Here is a 17,860-nt window from a genome sequence, read left to right on the forward strand (position 1 = left end):
CGGGATCCAGTACTGGGCTCTGGGATCAGTATGTCCCGGAATTGTATAGAGACAGAATGGAAGTCCCAGGATAAATTTCATTAACTAACTGTAAAGAAATTTACAGTTATATAATTTAAATCCTAAATACTTCAATAATCAAGGCTTTAACAAATGAGTTAAATTCCCTACACAATTCCCAAAGTTTTCTCACACTTAAGAAAAGTAATAGTAATTTTTACTTGATGTTTTTTAAGTCCAGTTCACATTCACGTTTTCTCAAGTGTCTCCAAATGCCTTGTGAAAAAAAAGCTTGTCATTTCCTTCAGGATCAGATAGGCCCGCTTTACATTTGGCGGTAGAATTCTAGCGTAATACATAACTTCTGCGAACTCTGAGAGCTCCAGTAAAAGACAAACCTTGAGAAGAATACCATCCCCCAACCTTCTACGAAGCGGAAACGCCAGGAGAGTTCCTCAAAGACCGGACGCAAGGGCTTGTGGGAAATGTAGTCTGGACTTGTACTGTGACGCATCGCACCGCTCTCTGGGAAGAATAGACTTACTTCTGCGCATGTGCCGGGTAGCGATGGTTTCTCATTCGGCCTTTTCCGAGTTGCCGTAGCGGTTGGAGTCCCGGAAAGCGACTTGAGTCACTTCTGCGAGTGAAGGTTATGCGAGTCGGGTAAGAGAGCGTGGGAAGCAGCCAGAGGTGGCAGGCTGGGGTCTGAGGAGCGACAATGGGAAGTCGATGGGAAAGGCCCAACGGCCCGACTACCGTGCGCGCGCCCGTCCCGGCCTTCGGCCCCCGGAAGGCCATGGTTGGTTGCTCCGGCCCCACCGGCTCCCGGGGCATTGTCAGGAGAAGATTCTTGATGTGAGCCGAGTATTCGGAGACCTTTTGCCTTTCCCAGCTACAGCTCGACCGGGAAAAATCCCATGCGGAAGAGGGAGGTCAGGGTGTGTTCAGTATGCTTATAACCTTGACGCTGAACGGTGGCAGGAATAGCAGGCCATGGGTCTAAGAGTTCTGGAGCTGTAAACCTAGTAAATTACAAGTCTGTCACCTGTCACCGGGGGCGAGCTATAGAACCTGGGAAAGAGTCAGTTCACTTATCTGGAAATGAGGTTAATAATGACGGCTGCAGGACAATGTGTTGAAAGTTAGTTAAGGTCTCCTGTAATTATACGAGTGCCGCGTACAGATGTTTAAGTGACAATAACGTTTTTATTTAGAAGACACTTTTTTCTTTCATTGGATGACTTATGTCAACTTCCCAGCCACTTTATGAATCGGTATAATTGTATGCGTTTACCAGAAAAGTGAGGTTCAAGTTGGTGGAGTGATGTGCTCAGGTCAAAAGCTGGCTGGTGGGGAAACTTGGATTCAAAGACTCAAATGCTTTACTCCCAGTCTCAGGCCCTTTCTAATATTGCACATACCTAAAACCAACATTAAGGATTTCACAGCACTGAGTCACCTGTCGCCAAGTCACTGGTGATATTATGTGAAGTGAATGTAGATGGCAGCCTACCATGTGGCAAATGCGTTCTGATATTTTTACTGTCTTTTCAGCTCCCTTCGGTCAAATAAAGTTTGGCAGGTTATCTGTGTTTTTAAGTCTGATATTACTGGCAATTCCAAATGTCAGGATTTTGGCCCTAAAATTAGTTTGTTTCTCACATTAATATGTTTCTTAGGTCCACTTCTCAGGTTCCTGGAACAAATGTGATAGGAAGCAGGGGATCTCTGGGAGCCAGCTGGAAGGGAATGTTGATCCCTTTGACTTTTACTTCCCACCAGAGCTTCAGAGCAGAGACAAAAGTACCCAGAAAGGATCAGATTCTGATTTCTTTGGCCAGAAATGGTTCTTCATTCCCCTGCCCAGAATGAACTAGAGTTGATGTGACCACTTCAAGAAGCTGCCACAGACTGTGTAACAGTGGAGAGTTTGATCCAGCTATGAGAAAAGTGAGGTGAGCTGGGAGGCCCATAAGCAGGCTACCCAAGAAAGCCCTTTCATAGTGGAGGTAGTATGGGAAAGGTCTGGATGTAAGGAAAAACCAACCAGAAGTTAGGAAATTCTGTTTCCACCCATCTGTAAAGGGTTTCCTGTTGCCTTCATTCTCCATTCTGTATGCATTATACACTTCTGTGACTCATGTCCATTACCTTATGTGACACTACAGACATTATCCAAACCTCAGAAAAGTCTAGAATGATGGTTCACAAAGGTATTCCAGGATTATCTACTTCAAACACTTTGAAAGTTTTAAAGATGTTAGACCTGAATGGATCAGTAAATTGTCCAGGGACACACAATGCAGTTCATTCACAGATAGGCAACAGTAGCGTCTTATCAAAAAGTTTCTTTGAGAAACTGCATCAGTTAAAACAAATAATTTTAAATCCTTGCCTTAAAGCATCCTCATTTCTTTTACTCTGCTCTCTTTATATTAAACAAGGACGTTATATTAAACAAGGAGTAAACACTCCTGCTGATAAAATAGAAGAATGATGCACTTTAAAGAAAAAATGGTGTCTTATCCTTTGTTGCACTGTAATTCACCTACTCCTTTTTGCTGTTATTTCTTTGTGTTTATTTATCAGAAGGACACAGCCATTATAATTAAATCGATTGAGAAAGTTTATATTCATCCAGTGAAGAGCTGCAGGAGAAGTCCCCATCATCATTTCACAATTGCTCATGAACAAATACACCGCTTCAGCATGGTCCTATTTATGCCAAGGCCTAAAAGTGTCCCCATCCCATAGAAAGGCTGCTCCCCAGCTGAAGATTCAGATTTTTAGTAGGTAAATGTAGGAGCTATAAGTCTCACTAAATCCCATGGTCTCTCTTTTTGTCGCCCTAGCTGAAATCACAGTTCTTTGCATTCTCCTAAGAACCACAGAAGATGAAAAAATCTCAGGTGAGCTCTTTGTTCATTCACCATTTTGTATTGTAATGGATTTAGAAATTTTATAAGGGTCCATACATTTATTAGAAAAATCATACTTGAAATACATAGTTCCCACATACTTCCCTATAATTATCACTTTTTGTTATTGTACATTTATTACAATTTGTGAGAGAACATTTTTATAATTATACTCTTGACTATAGTTCATTGTTTACAACAGGTTGTTTGTGTTGTACAGTCCTATGTTAGTCTTTTTTAAAATTTTTATGCTAGTTGATATATTCAACCTGAAATTTCTCCTTTGACCACATTGACTTATAATTTATTCATGTAGTACCATGTGGGAAAAGTATAACTAATTTGTAGGCTATAGTTAACAACAACATTTTAATGTCTTTGTACCAAAAGCTAAGTTGTTACTATATAAATGCTAAAAGCAAGGGGAAAAAAAAGAAATACGGGCTTTTGTTTTGTGAGATAAGAATATGATTCAGAATTTTTTTCTCTTTTTTTCATTAATAAGGAGACCTTGACTGTATTATTTAACTAATCTGTGTTAATCTGTGTATCTTTCTGAACACTGGAGGAACAATTGACTTAGTAGTTGGAATTAGGTGGCGTAAAAGTGCCTGAACAGGACTTTTTAGGAGTAATGCTTAAATAATTTACTGAACTGCCTTTTGCTGTTGTTTTGATTTTTTAAAAATTTGAAATAAAGTCATTTTTAAAAATCAAAGATATATATTATAAATGTGTGGCATGCCAAAATCACTTACATTCCAGGAATATACATTTGAATTGATCAAAAGGCAGTGTAGTTCATTACAGTAACAGAGTAAAGGAGAAGAATCATATGTTCATATGACTATATGTAGTAAAGGAATTTGAGTATGTAATACCCACTGATGTTAAGAGACAAAAAAAATACTAAGAATAAAAAGGATCTTTATTCATCTGATGTATATAAAGCTGGCCTTCTATGATAATGTTATATGTCATAACGTCATACAGGATATTTTTCTCATAGATTGAAAGTAAAGTATTGGAAATTTTAATCAGAGATATTGAGAATAAAAAAGAAATAAAAGGTACAAGATTAGAGAGGAAGAAACAAAATTCCCATTTTTTAGATGTGACATTGCGTATGTAGAAAATCCAGACTTATTTACATGTAAACTATTAGAATGAATAAATTGACTTATTTATATTCCAGCAACAATTAGAAAATGAAAGTTTATATTGTGATAACTTTTACAGAAGCGTCATCAAATAATAATTTGAGAATCACTCCCTGCTTCTCTTTGTCTGCCTTATCCATACCTAGAGCCCCTGAAGCATTTCCCCTCACCTTCTGTGGAGAACTCTCCTCATCAAGATTAGGGCCATCATAGGCATTCTTTGAACATTTTGTTTGAAACACTCAACAGTAAACATGGTAAGATTCATTTCCTAAGGTGTTTCCATGTCACCTGTTTCTGGACCCCTCAGATTGACCAGAAATGTGCTGTTTCAGGCCTCATTGTCATTCAGGGATGTGGCTGTGGAGTTCACCCAGGAGGAGTGGCAGCACCTGGGCCCTGCTCAGAGGACCCTTTACAGAGATGTGATGCTGGAGAACTACAGCCACCTCATCTCAGTGGGTGAGCAGATCCTCACATGTAACAACCTAGAGTACATTTCTCTGTTTTCTTTTTTCTTTTTTAATATTAATCAGTGTATTAAAGAAAATAAAATTCATTATTTTTCATTATACAACTCTGATAAATTTTGAGAAATGTATACAGTTCATTACTACTAAAAACATCATGATTTGGAATATTTCTTTACCTCAGATAGTTTTCTTGTAGTCCTTTGCAGGGAGTCCTTTTCCTCCATCCCTACCCCACTGATGCCACACAACTACTGATTTGCTTTCTCTCAAATTTTATGTAAGCAGAATTATTATAAAAAGATATACTCTATTTTGTCTGATTTTTTCACTCTTCATAATGCTTTTGAAATGCAGGCAAGTGTTTGTGTATGTCAACAGTTTAGACCTTTATCCCAATTAGTATTTCTTTGTACACATATACTCCAATTTATTATCATTTATAATTCATAGACTTTCTTTTCCACTTTGAGGCTATTATGAATAATACTTCCGTGAACATTTGCATACAAGTCTTTACTACATCAGTATCTCTTTTCATTTATCTTGTGTAAATACCAAGGAATGAGCTTGGTGGGTCTTCATATATGTATCTGAACAAAACTACCAAATGCTCTTAAGCTGCCTATGCTGTTTTTCATGTTCATTAGCAAAGTATGAGAGTTCTCATACTTTTGGTTACCAGTGTTTGGCTTGCTATATATTATTATTTTTAAACATTCTACTTTTATCTTACTGAGTTTTACTTTGTATTCCCTGATGATTAGCAACATTGAACATCTTTACTTGTGCTCTTTGGCTATTCATAAATCTTCAGTGAAATCTTCAGTGTAATCTTTAATTGATCCAATCTTTACCCCTTTTTTGTGCTGGTTAAAGTAGTTTCTTTGTGTTTTTTTGGACATGAGTTGAATGAGTTTAGAGCTTTATCACTTACGTTTTGAAAGTTTTTGTCTCCATCTTTAGGTTGCTGTCTTATTTTTGTTAAATAGGGTTTTTTGAAGGAGAAAGTGTTTTCAGGATTTTTTGGGTTTTTTTTTTTGTGTATAATTTTTCTAAAAATATTTTGTATTGGAATAATTATAAATTCAGAGGAATTAGCAAAAGTTTTATTCTTCATCAAGTTTCTCTCAATGGTTACTTTCTCTTTAATACACTATAAACACCAGTAAACTGACATTTCTACAATGTATGTGAATAGTTCTGTGCTATTTTATCTTCTATTTAGTTTTGCATAACCACCACTGTCAAGATACAGAACTATTCTAGCAGCACAAAGATCTCTGTGGTGCTTCTCTTTTTTAGGAACACTCACATCCTCTATACCACTATTCCTTTTTTTTTTTTAAAGATTTTATTTCTCTCCCCTCCCCCCCCCCATCGTCTGCGCTGTCTATTCACTGTGTTCTTCTGTGTCTGCTTAACATTCTTGTCATGTGGCACCAGGAAACTGTGTCGCTTTTTTTGTTGCGTCATCTTGCTGTGTCAACTCTCCGTGTGTGTGGCGCCATTCCCAGGCGGGCTACACTTTTTTCACAAGGGGCAGCTCTCCTTGCAGGACGCTCTCCTGGCACAGCGCTCCTTGCACACGGCAGCACTGCACATAGGCCAGCTCACCACATTAGGTCAGGAGGCCCTGAGTATTGAACCCTGTACCCTCCATATGGTAGGTGGACTCTATCAGTTGAGCCACAACCACTACCCCCACTATTTCTAACCTATGGCAACTACAGTTCTGTTTTCCATCTCTATAATTTTGTCATTTTGAGATAGTTATATAAATGGAATCATACAGTGTGTTATGTGTTGAGATTAGCTTTTTTATTCAGCACAATGCTCTTGTGATCCATCCAAGTTACAGTTCATATAAATTGATTCCCTTTATTGCTGCACAGTGTTCTGTTGTATGAATTTTAACAGATTATTTAGCCATTCATGTATTTGCTATTATAAATAATTCTTGTATAGTTTATTTTTTATTTTTAATTTTTTTTGGATAAATATCCAGGAGTGTCACTGCTAGGTCATATTGTAAGAATATGTTTAGTTTCATAAAGAAATTGCCAAGTGATTATCCAGAGTGACAGTATTATTTTGTATTCCCACCAGCAATGTATGAGAGATCCAGTTATTTCCTTTTGTGGCAAATACTTTATAGTGTCATTATTTTTTATATTAGTAGTTGTTAGAGGTATATAGTGTAATTTTACTTTGGTATTAAAATAGCCTCTCAGACATTAGTGTTTGCAAGCTGTCTTTCCTTTCCTTATACTTTTACTTGTAACTTCTCTGTGTTGTTAAATTTAAAGTGGATTTCTTATATACTTCATGTAGTTGAGTTTTGAAGACATCATGTAGTTGGGTCTTGTTAATCTCTGCCTTTTACTTGGACTGATTAGACCATTTGTTTGTTTTATGTTCTGTTGATATGGTTGAATTTAAATGTACCATATGAATATTTGCTATTTGTTAGTGTTTCTTTTTTTGTTTTTTTATCTTTAACTTGTCATAATCTATCTTCAAACAATATTTTATCACTTCACATATAAGAATATTATACTTTTCTTCCATTTTCTCTCTACCATATTTTTTGCTCTTTTTATAATATATTTTACTTATAAGTGTGTTATAAATTCTAATATACATTATTTTTTATTTTATATATTTTTTGTTTTTTTTAAAAGATTTATTTTTATTTATTTCTCTCTCCTCCCTGCCCCCATTCCCATTGTCTGCTCTCTGTGTCCATTCTCTGTGTGTTCTTCTGTGTCCTCTTGCATTCTTGTCCGTGGCACTGAGATTCTGTGTCTCTTTTTGTTGCGTCAGCTCTCTGTGTGTGTGGTGCCACTCCTGGGCAGGTTACGCTTTTCTCGTGCAGGGTGGCTCTCCTTGCAGGGCACACTCCTTGCTCAAGGGGCTTCTCTACGTGGGAGACACCCCTGCATGGCAGAGCACTCCTTGTGTGCATCAGCACTGAGTGTGGGCCAGCTCACCGCATGGGTCAGGAGGCCCTGGGTTTGAACCCTGGACCTCCCATGTGGTAGGTGGACGCTCTATCAGTTGAGCCAAATCCGCTTCCCAATATATTAATCATTTTATATTTCTCTTCTCATCACGGTAATGGTTTTCCCTATCTTCTTGAACATATGCAATTTAATAGCTGTTTTAATGTTCTCAACTACTGATTTTATCCTGTGTCATTTTTTATTCTGTTGCTATTGATGGATTTTTTTCCTTAAAAATCATATCTCCTGATTCTATTCCTGCCTGATAATTTTTTATTGGGTGCTTGATGTTATGAATTTTATTGTTGTTGAATGCTGGATTTTGTGCTTGTCTTTTAAATATTTGTGGACCATTTCTTCAATGCTGTGTCTGTTGTCCAGAATCCCTTTTTGCTCTGCCTGTAGTCAAGTGTCTAAAAACTCTTCTTTGGGAGGCAGATTTGGCTCGCCAGATAGAGCATCTGCCTACCACATGGAAGGTCCAGGGTTCAAACCCAGGGCCTACTGACCCATGTGATGACCTGGCCCATGCACAATGCTGATGTGCACAAGGAGCACCATGCCACACAGGGGTGTCCCCCGCATAGGGGAGCCCCATGGGCAAGGAGTACTCCTCCCCATAATGAGAGCCGCCCCATGCAAAAGAAGTGCTGCCTGTCCAGGAGTGGCACCACACACATGGAGAGCTGACAAAGCAAGATGACACAAGAAAGAGACAGCAGATTCCCAGTGCTGCCTGATAATGCAAATGGATACAGAATAACACACAGCAAGTAGACACAGAGCAAGCAGACAATGGGGGGGGGGAAGGGGAGAGAAGTAAATTTTAACAATAAATAAATCTTTAAAAATAAATAAAATCCATTATAAATATTGCATAGTTTTCTAGTTTATGATTTGGAGTGATAAATCATCTTCCTTGTCTTCATAGCCAGAAATGGATGTCCCTATGAAAATCACTTCTTAGAAACCCAAGATGTTGACCTTTTAGAAATTGTATTATTTAGGTTTGTAATTCAGAGTATTAAGGAAATTGGTCCTTTTTGAGTCAAGAAAATGTTTTGTATTGTCACTTCTCTCTTTAATGGGTCAAATATGCATGTACAGTGTGCCACTTCTGAAGCTGTGTCTACCTTCATAATCAGAGAATGTAAAGCCCATGCAGCTCATACAAATTCTAAATCCTTTCCTATTTACAGGCCACTGCTTTTCAAAACCAGAACTGATACTTGCATTGGAACAAGAAGACCCATGGTTGTTAGAGGAAGGATTTCTAAACAGAAGCTGCACAGGTGAGATATTAAGTGCTTGGAGAAAGTATTCAAGGATATTAATCAAGATCCAAAGTAATGAGTTATTGGTGGGCACTTTGAAATATTTTTTAGCATCTTCTTTTAGAGGTCGTTATCTTTGGAATTTTAAACTAAAATAGCTAATAAAATGTGTAAGAAGAAAAACTAACAAAAGGAATGAGATATAAGCATGTAGATATCCTGTCTTGAACATATGGGGCTATGAATATCATTTAAGGTTGAAAAATTAAGTGATTTGTATATATTTAAAAGAAAAAGAAAAACTAAGAAATGTTATTAAAGCATCTAAAATTGGCAGTTAAAGGATTGGAATAGAAATAGGAAGCAATTTTGTCGTTATATAATAGAGAAATACTAGATATTATCTAAATGAATAGGGAATTGAGAAATTGCACATTTTAAATAGAAGGATATAATGGTTAGAGCATAATATAGCCTTCCCAATAAATATACTTAATAGAGCAGATTTACTGGAAGTCTTTTTTAGAAAGCTCCTGGATTCCCCAGGACCACCTCAAGTTTCACATGTTTTAACAAACTTTGATTTATTAACAGGTAACACTGCAAAATGCTACCAAACTATTAATATGAAATATAATGTACCTCTAATTTTCACCATATCACAAAGTCAATTTAGGTGGACTAAAGGCAAAATTACAAATGTTTTAGCGGGAAAAATAGATTTAATAAAAATCTATTAAGCTAGGTAGGGAATTTTAGCAGACCAGTCATTTAGTGTATGAGGAAAGATAGATAAACTTGACTATATTAAGCTTCATAATTTTAATTATGTAAAAAGGGAAAGGACAAGGCACAACATAGAATCTTTTATAGTATATAGAGCCAAGACCAGTAATATTTATTCAGATTATATGAAGGACTTGTGTAAACCTATGAGGGAAAAGCAGGCAACTCAGCAGAAAAATGGGCAAAAGATTTAATATGAAACTTCCCCAGTCAAAATCCACATGTCCAGTAAACATGGAGAAGTGGAGGTATTTAACCTCTTTTGTTATGTAAGAAAGGTAAAATGAAACTGCAGCAAGGGACCATCCCATATTTTATTTATACAATTGGCAGTAATTAAGAGTTTCATAGTAAAAGAAGTTGTTCAGAATGTGGAGCACCATTCTTCTTCAGTGCTGTGGAATTGAAAGTGGTGCACTCACTTTTGAAGTCAATGGGCGTATTGAGTAAAGGCAAAGATACACATATGCCCTATCAGGCATTTCTGTTTCCAGCTGTGTACTCTTGAGAAGGGTGTGCTGCTATGCCCTGGGAAGCTTGTGAGAATTTTGTTCCAAAATGAAAACAAGCCAAATGCCAACTAACAGTAGAATGGAGAAATAAATTGTAGTGCATTTATTGAAAGGAGTAATACTACACTGCAAAGGGAATGTACCAAATTATGTCTACAAGCAAATACATGGATCAAGCTCACAATGTTGAGCACGTAAGAAAGACAACAATGAATATAGTTAGCAAGCACTCTGATTTATATAATGCTAATGGTAATAAAAATTATGGCAGTTTTTGAGTTGCATATATATGTTATTAAGCAATAAAGTAGATTGAGGAAATGATTACTATAAATTTCATGATAGACCTGACTTTACACATGGAGAAAGTTTTTCTCAAGAAGAAATACCTGCGATTTTTTTGTAAGCAGATGTTTTCTTTTTCTTGACCTATCAGATACTTAATATCAAAGTGTGTTCACCTCTCCCATTTGTTGAAATACGTGTAAGACTTTGGTGCACATTCATGTTAGTTTTATGTTTTTTAAAGGTTTGAACTAGAATAACCGATGAGAGATGATATTTATTACAAATATGTGCCACAAAAGGTTTGCGTCTATAATAGATAAAGAAATCTTACATATCCCCTTCTCAGTATAGCCTCCCCTTACCACCTTGTCTAAAATGACATCCCTCATCTTACAGTCTCATTATTCCCTTTATTAATTTTACGTTTTCTTCAAAACACTCATCAGTTTTTCTTTGCATCTAGTGAGCTTTTTTCAAAGTTGTGACTCACTGCTTTATAAGGTGCTGATTTCCTTTATATTGAGAGATGCAAAGTAAATCAGAATGAGGTTTGTATTTGAAGCAAACCTCCATGAAAAATTTTTATATTCATATAAGCTGCCATTTTTTAAATGGTGAACAATTAAGAGAGAACCAAGAGGAAATGCTGCCCATTTTACTTTGGTCATGCCATCATATTTAAGATGCATCTTGATTTTAGTGATAGTAATTTACCTAAAATTTGTTTCTCAGATATATGCATTCTCTCCATGTATCTGTTGTAAAAATGAAAAACATAGGCAGTAACTACTTCAGATTTTAATATAAGTGGTGCATAAATTCATTGGAAGAAATAAGAATCCATTTTCAAAAACAAAATTTTTTAACCTTGGGCTCTAGATTGTAAATTGTGCCAAGGCTGGAATCATGATAACCAGAGAAAAAAATTGTAACATTGTTGCAAATGAACTGTTTAATGGGGACTGATCATTTGTTGAGACTACAGCATAAAATAATGTGGACCAGTGGAATGGTAGCTAGAATACATAATGAGCATTCAGATAATGTAAAACTTCTTTCCCAGAATCATGTCTTTTAAATCTTTACATCTTTCAGGACCTTGGTCTGTGAACTCAAGTCCTTCATAGGTTTTTAGTATAAGTCTGACTCAGTTTAGTATGGAATGTAGATAGCAGCATGGTGACAGCAATAGAACACACACAACAAATTTATGATACAGTAATATAAAAGATATTTGTAAGGTTTCTGGGGCCAGGTTGAAATTTTTAGTTTCTCAAAGTCATTAAAACATAGATAGGTTGAAAAGAAGTTGAAAAGTGAATTAAGGTTTGAATGGGAGCTAAGCTAGTTTTGGCAAAATGAGTAAGTTGAAAGAAAAGTTAAGATTTGATAAGAGAAATTCATTTAAGTGCCGTGATATAATAAAGATGCCTGATATAATAGAGCCAGGGTAGAGCAGTGAATGTAGTGTAGGTAGAAGAATGACTTATACACATCAGTTTGACACATCACTTGTACATGTATGTTCTTGTGAAAGACATTACCAGAAGAATGAAGAAATTGGTGCCATTACGAATTTATGTTTGTGGTGATTTCTAGAATGGGACAAAGACAATTCCAAATGAAGCATGTAGACTAATTTTGAGAATTATAATTTAAAATTGCAAAAACATGTCTCCCATTTTCCACTATGGAAACTTGGATTTTGTGTTTTGTATCTAACAATAAAAAATAGTTTAGAGAATTTCATTTGGAATTACTTTAGCTATGAGACTGAGCCAGAAACCAAGGTGTCAAATATGTAGTAGGGCATATTTGTATAAGCCCCATACTGTAAAAAGTACGTTATCTGTCATAAAGTTGTTTAATTTTTTCATTATAGAAGACTGCCAACATGAGGAACTCTTAGAAAAGAGCTCAGAAAATCAAAGCAAACAATTTTGGCAAGTTTTATTCTCCAACAAAATATTGACTGCAGAGCAAGAGAACATCTCAGGAACACAATGTTATATGGGCATAAACATTTTTCCTTCAAAAACAGTGCCCTTTTCCTGTAGTGCTGGAGGACCTATTTATCTTGGTATAAGCTCATTGGACCCACATTATCAATATTCCAAAGAGAAAGCTGATAAGTTAAATGCCTGTGAGAAATGGCTCCTCCTTACTAATGACAGCAAAACTAATATTGGGCAGAAAGATTTTCATTACAATAAAATTGTTAAAGTCCTCCATGAGAAGAAAGAAGTTATTCAGGATCAGACAATTCATACTTTGGGACAAGCTTTGGAATATACTGAATGTGGAAAAGCTTTCCTGAAGAAGGCTGCCCTTGTTACATCTAATAGTGCACACACAAAAAAGAAATCATATAAATTCAGTAATTTGGGGGAAAACCTGTGTGATGAATCTGTTCTTACTGTATCTCAGAAGATTCATAAAGAGAATAGCAGTCATTGTGGAATAAATGAACATAATTGTAATGAAAATGGAAAGGATTTCAGTAGCTTCACTCAACTTCCAACAACTGACCTAGGAGAGAAAACTTTTAGCCCTAAATCCCACTTTACAGAAAATCAGGGAATTCGTTTATTGGTAAAACCCTTTGATTACAGAAAAGATTTTGGCCCTAATTCACATTTAGGTCAGCCTCAGAAAAGTCACACATGGGAAAAAACTTATGAGTGTGGGAAAGCTTTGAGTAAGAAATCATGCCTAAAGAAATATCAGAGAACTCACACAAGAGAGAAACCCTTTAAATGCAATGAATGTGAGAAATCTTTCAACTATAATTCGGTCCTCATAGCACATCAGAGAACTCACACGGGGGAGAAACTCTTTGAATGTAATGAATATGAGAAATCTTACAACCATATTTCAAGCCTATGGAATCATCAGAGCATTCACATAGAGGAAAAATATAACAGTGATGAATGTTGGAAAACTTTCAAACTGAAGTCAGGTCTTAAAAAGGATGATAGAACTCATATATGGGAGAAACCATATAAATGTCATCAGTGCGGAAAAGGTTTCAGTGAGAAATCACAACTCAGAGGACATCATAGAATTCACACAGGGGAGAAACCCTTTAAATGTAGTATGTGTGGAAAAGCTTTCAGCCATAATTCAAATCTCAAAGAACATCAGAGAACTCACACTGGGGAGAAACCATATAAATGTGATGAATGTGGAAAATCTTTCAGGCATAAATCAACTCTCAGAGGACATCAGAGAAGTCACACAGGAGAGAAACCCTTTGTGTGTAGTGAATGTGCAAAAGCTTTCACTCAAAAGTCAGTCCTAAGGAGACATCAGAGAATTCATACGGGAGAGAAGCCTTATCAATGTGATGGATGTGAGAAGGCCTTCAGTACAAAGTCAGGTCTAAGAATACATCAGAAAATTCACACAGGGGAGAAGCCCTTTCAGTGCAATGAATGTGGGGAATCTTTTGATTATAAGTCTGTCTTGATAATACATCAGAGAACTCACAAAGGGGAGAGACCATTTGAATGCCATGTATGTGGGAGAGCTTTTGACTATAAGTCAACCCTCACAATACATCAGGCAACTCATACCGGGGAGAAACCCTTTAAATGTAATGAATGTGCAAAATCTTTCAGCCATGTTTCAGGGCTAAAGAAACATCAAATAACTCACACAGGGGAAAGACCATTCAAATGTGATGAATGTGGAAAAGGTTTCACACTGAAGTCAGGCTTAATAAAGCATCACAGAATTCACACAGGGGAGAAACCCTACGAATGTAATCAGTGTGCAAAAGCTTTTAGTCAGAAATCACAATTGAGAGGACATCTGAGAACCCACACAGGAGAGAAACCCTATGCATGTAATGAATGTGGAAAAGCTTTCAGTGAGAAGTCAGTTCTAAGAAGACATCAGAGAATTCACACAGGAGAGAAACCATATAGTTGTACTCAGTGTAGAGAATCTTTCAGCCAACTATCAAGTCTCAGAGTACACCAGAGATCTCACACAGGGGAGAAGCCCTTTGAATGCAGTGAATGTGGGAAATTTTTTGACTACAAGTCAAACCTCAAAATACATCAGAGAACTCACACAGGGGAGAAGCCATTTGTGTGTAATGAATGTGAGAAGTCTTTCAGTCAAATTTCAGTCCTCAGGAATCATCAGAGAACTCACACAGGGGAAAGACCATATAAATGTGAGGAATGTGGGAAGGCTTTCAAAGTGATGTCAGGTCTAAGAAGGCACCATAGAACACACAAGTGAGAAACCTTGTAAATGTAAAATCAGTGTGAAGAATCGGGCAGAAATCGAATCTTAGTGTACATCAGAAACCTCATACCATGGAGAAATCCTGTTATTGTAAAATACTGGAAAATCTCACACATAGGAATCGTATATCAGGACATCAGAGAAATCACATGAGAGATAAAACTTATGTACGTAATACTGAAAGCTTTCCACGAGAAATTCCTAATAAGTGATCAGAGAACTTGTACAATTATAAGTAGAATGGAGAATCTTTCATCCAGAAATCAAACTTCAGAGTGCTCACACAGAGAAGCCCTCAAAATATGATGTGTGTGAAAAAACATTTAGCCATAAGTAAAGCCTTAGAGAACATCAAAAAGCCCACACAGGGTTGAACATATATAAAGAATTCAGGTAACTCTCACTTGAGAATCAAACCTCACAGAACATCCAAGGACATGCACAGGGGAAAAACAAAACAGAAAACCCTGTGAATAAATGAGTGATGATACGTTTTTTATGGACAATCTTTCAGACACAGAATAGTCCTCATATATCAGAATTCAAACAAGAAACATGGAAAATGTTCTGTGGGAACTCAACTTTCAAAAAGAAAAAGTAAAAATGGGTGTGCTTTGTGCTAGCAGTCAAAACTCATTCATGATCAGAAAAATCACACTGATAAAACCTAGAAAGTAATGTATGTGTAGTAACCACAAGAAATAATGTAATTGTTTCAGTATAGCAGAAAATATTTTGAGGGTGGAGACTTCATAATACATCAAAAAAAGAAACTTTCTGAAGGTAATGAATGTGGGAAATCTTTAGTAAATCAAATCTCAGTTTGACTTATCCTTATGTATCATATATTGAGTATTGTTCAACAATAACCATTTTCTCTTTTCCCTTGTGGCACACATAGTTTAAATTTTCCAACCATTCTTTTCTCCAAGTGGGATCATATCAACAACTTCTGAATAGTAGAACGTAGAAGTCAGTGACAAACCAGTCTCATTAAAGATATCCATCACAGTCTCAATGTTGTCTCCTTTCTCTTGCCAAAACAGAAAAGAGTTTATTCCCAAGGAAACTGGTAGTCATAAACTGATGATGGGGACTATAAGGTTGAAGGAGCCAGGGTAAAAGAGTGACTATGGAATGGTGTTTTTCCCCCATGTAATACAGTTGGATTTTCTGTGATGATATAAACTAATTGTTGAGGTTCTGTAAGTATAAGTGTACTTGATACTGGGGTATAATCACAATAGGTTAATAAAATATTTCTGTGAGATGTGAACTCAATGTAAATACAAGAAAATTCACACATGACTAACCACTGATGACATCCTAAATGATCAAAAACTCTTATCCAGAATTATTCTTCATTACTAACCTGATAAATATCAGAGGAAATACCCAAGATTTCCTCACATGTAAGAATTTCCCAAAATGGTATCTCCTTCAATATCTCAGAATAATTATCAAAATCAAGAAATTGACATTCATAAAATGCTAGGATTTGATCAATGGGCCTTATTCATATTTTACTAACTTGCCTAATAACACCCATTATAGCAAAAGAAAGTACAATATCATGCCTTACATTCTATAGTTGTGTCTGTTTAGTCTCCTGTAATCACAACTCTTTACCATTTCTTTGTATAACTTGCCTAATAACACCCATTATAGCAAAAGAAAGTACAATATCATGCCTTACATTCTGTAGTTGTGTCTGTTTAGTCTCCTGTAATCACAACTCTTTACCATTTCTTTGTATTTAGCCATAATGGCATATTTGGAGAATTTGGAACATATTTTATTTGGACCTTTCTTCTGTTTCCTTTGAGTAGGCTTAGTAATGTCCAGCAGTACCAAAGAGTATGCTGAGTTCTGAGGACATCAGATGAAGGGATACATGTTGTCACTCGGTCCTATTGATTGTGGTGTTAACTTAGTCATTGAAGTGGTGACTACTAAGTTTCTCTGCACAATGCCACCTTTTTACCCTTTGTATTGATAAATACCTTATAATGAGATACTTTTGGGCTTAGACATCCTGCTAATTCTCAAACTTTCTCCTACAGATCTAGCATGTATTTATGACCCTAGCCTAAAGCAATTATGTTTGCTTAATAGTAATTTTTTTCAAATGCATATTCCTTCTGCCCTTACCAGTTGGTATTCAATCATAAGAGTTTCCTCCTTTCCTTCCTTTCATTTCTTTCCACCACTTTGGACTCCTGCTTGCTGTATTTATCCAGAGGGTTATAATCACTATCAAATCATCACAATTCCAGAGGTTATGGGGCAGGGCTGAAAAAAAATCTCAAATTTATTCAGCGGGAGCCCCGTCATTTGGTCCCTGTGTCCCTTTATCATGTTCTGTTTTTCTTCGTTTGTTTTCACCAAACTCTCTATTTGTATTTGTTATGTTCATGCTGTTTCCTCTGCCTTTGTAACATTTTTGCAATATACAGCAATCCTTCATACTTCACCCCCCCAAAAAAAAGTTTTTTTTTTTCTTAGTGATAATATTTGGTAGCTTAATTCCCCCCTTCAATAAGTCTTACAAATTATGATTGGATTTGCATTAAATTTATTGTCATTTAGGTGCCTGCAAAGTAAAATTAATTTACCCAGAGGGCCTGGAATCTGAGACAGAGTAGTGATTGGGTACACAGACTTCACCTATTCTCTCTGCTTCAGACATGTTCACACCCCATTACCCCTTCATCCACTGGAGAATGTCATTTACATTCTGGTCATTAACCTTTTTTCCCCATACCAATTGGATCTTTCTCCTCCCTGCCTGTTTATCTTTCTTATGGGATTCTTTTGTTCTAACAAATGATAGTCTCATTTGGAGACCCAAGAAAAGTTAGATTTTCTGTGCATCTGCTTACTAAGGGTTTTTGCACTGCTACAGGCAGAGAGAGAAACCTATTATCAGAGGGTTTTCAGTCTATCACTTGTGAAAGGTTTGATGAGCAGCCTTTTTACAATCTGCCCTAACCCAGATCCCGTATGTTTGCCTGACAGCCTTGTTTTGTGAGTGAACAACCTTGAATCTTCCTGATTAACTATCTGCAAATAACTAAAATTTCTACCGAACAGTCTTCACTAACTGTTTAGTAAACTAAGTGTTAGTGTCTGCCATCAACCTTTTCTGGCATAATGGCAGGAAGCCAGGGCTGTGTAACACACCCAGGTG

General features: G+C 36.4%; 1 protein-coding gene across 10 annotated transcripts in view; it reads left to right on the forward strand.

Annotated features, from left to right (window-relative positions):
- The window catches only part of LOC101421612 (zinc finger protein 782-like), a 43,021-nt gene extending 27,337 nt beyond the window's left edge, over positions 1 to 15,684 (forward strand). The window contains exons 1-7 of one of the 10 annotated variants that reach the window (XM_012522835.4): positions 508 to 663; positions 1,783 to 1,955; positions 2,853 to 2,909; positions 4,225 to 4,335; positions 4,414 to 4,540; positions 8,753 to 8,845; positions 12,296 to 15,684. In XM_012522835.4, coding sequence (XP_012378289.2) covers positions 4,333 to 4,335; positions 4,414 to 4,540; positions 8,753 to 8,845; positions 12,296 to 14,664 — 2,592 coding nt within the window. In that variant the 5' untranslated portion in view covers positions 508 to 663; positions 1,783 to 1,955; positions 2,853 to 2,909; positions 4,225 to 4,332 and the 3' untranslated portion in view covers positions 14,665 to 15,684. Of the gene's footprint in view, positions 1 to 489; positions 939 to 1,679; positions 1,956 to 2,852; positions 2,910 to 4,224; positions 4,336 to 4,388; positions 4,541 to 8,752; positions 8,846 to 12,295 lie in introns of those variants that run through there. The other 9 variants (XM_071216613.1, XM_071216612.1, XM_012522836.4 and 6 more) reach the window with 9 other exon arrangements.
- The last annotated feature ends 2,176 nt before the right edge of the window (positions 15,685 to 17,860 follow it).

Source organism: Dasypus novemcinctus, chromosome 8 (genome assembly GCF_030445035.2).
Source record: "Dasypus novemcinctus isolate mDasNov1 chromosome 8, mDasNov1.1.hap2, whole genome shotgun sequence".
NCBI lineage: Eukaryota > Metazoa > Chordata > Mammalia > Cingulata > Dasypodidae > Dasypus > Dasypus novemcinctus.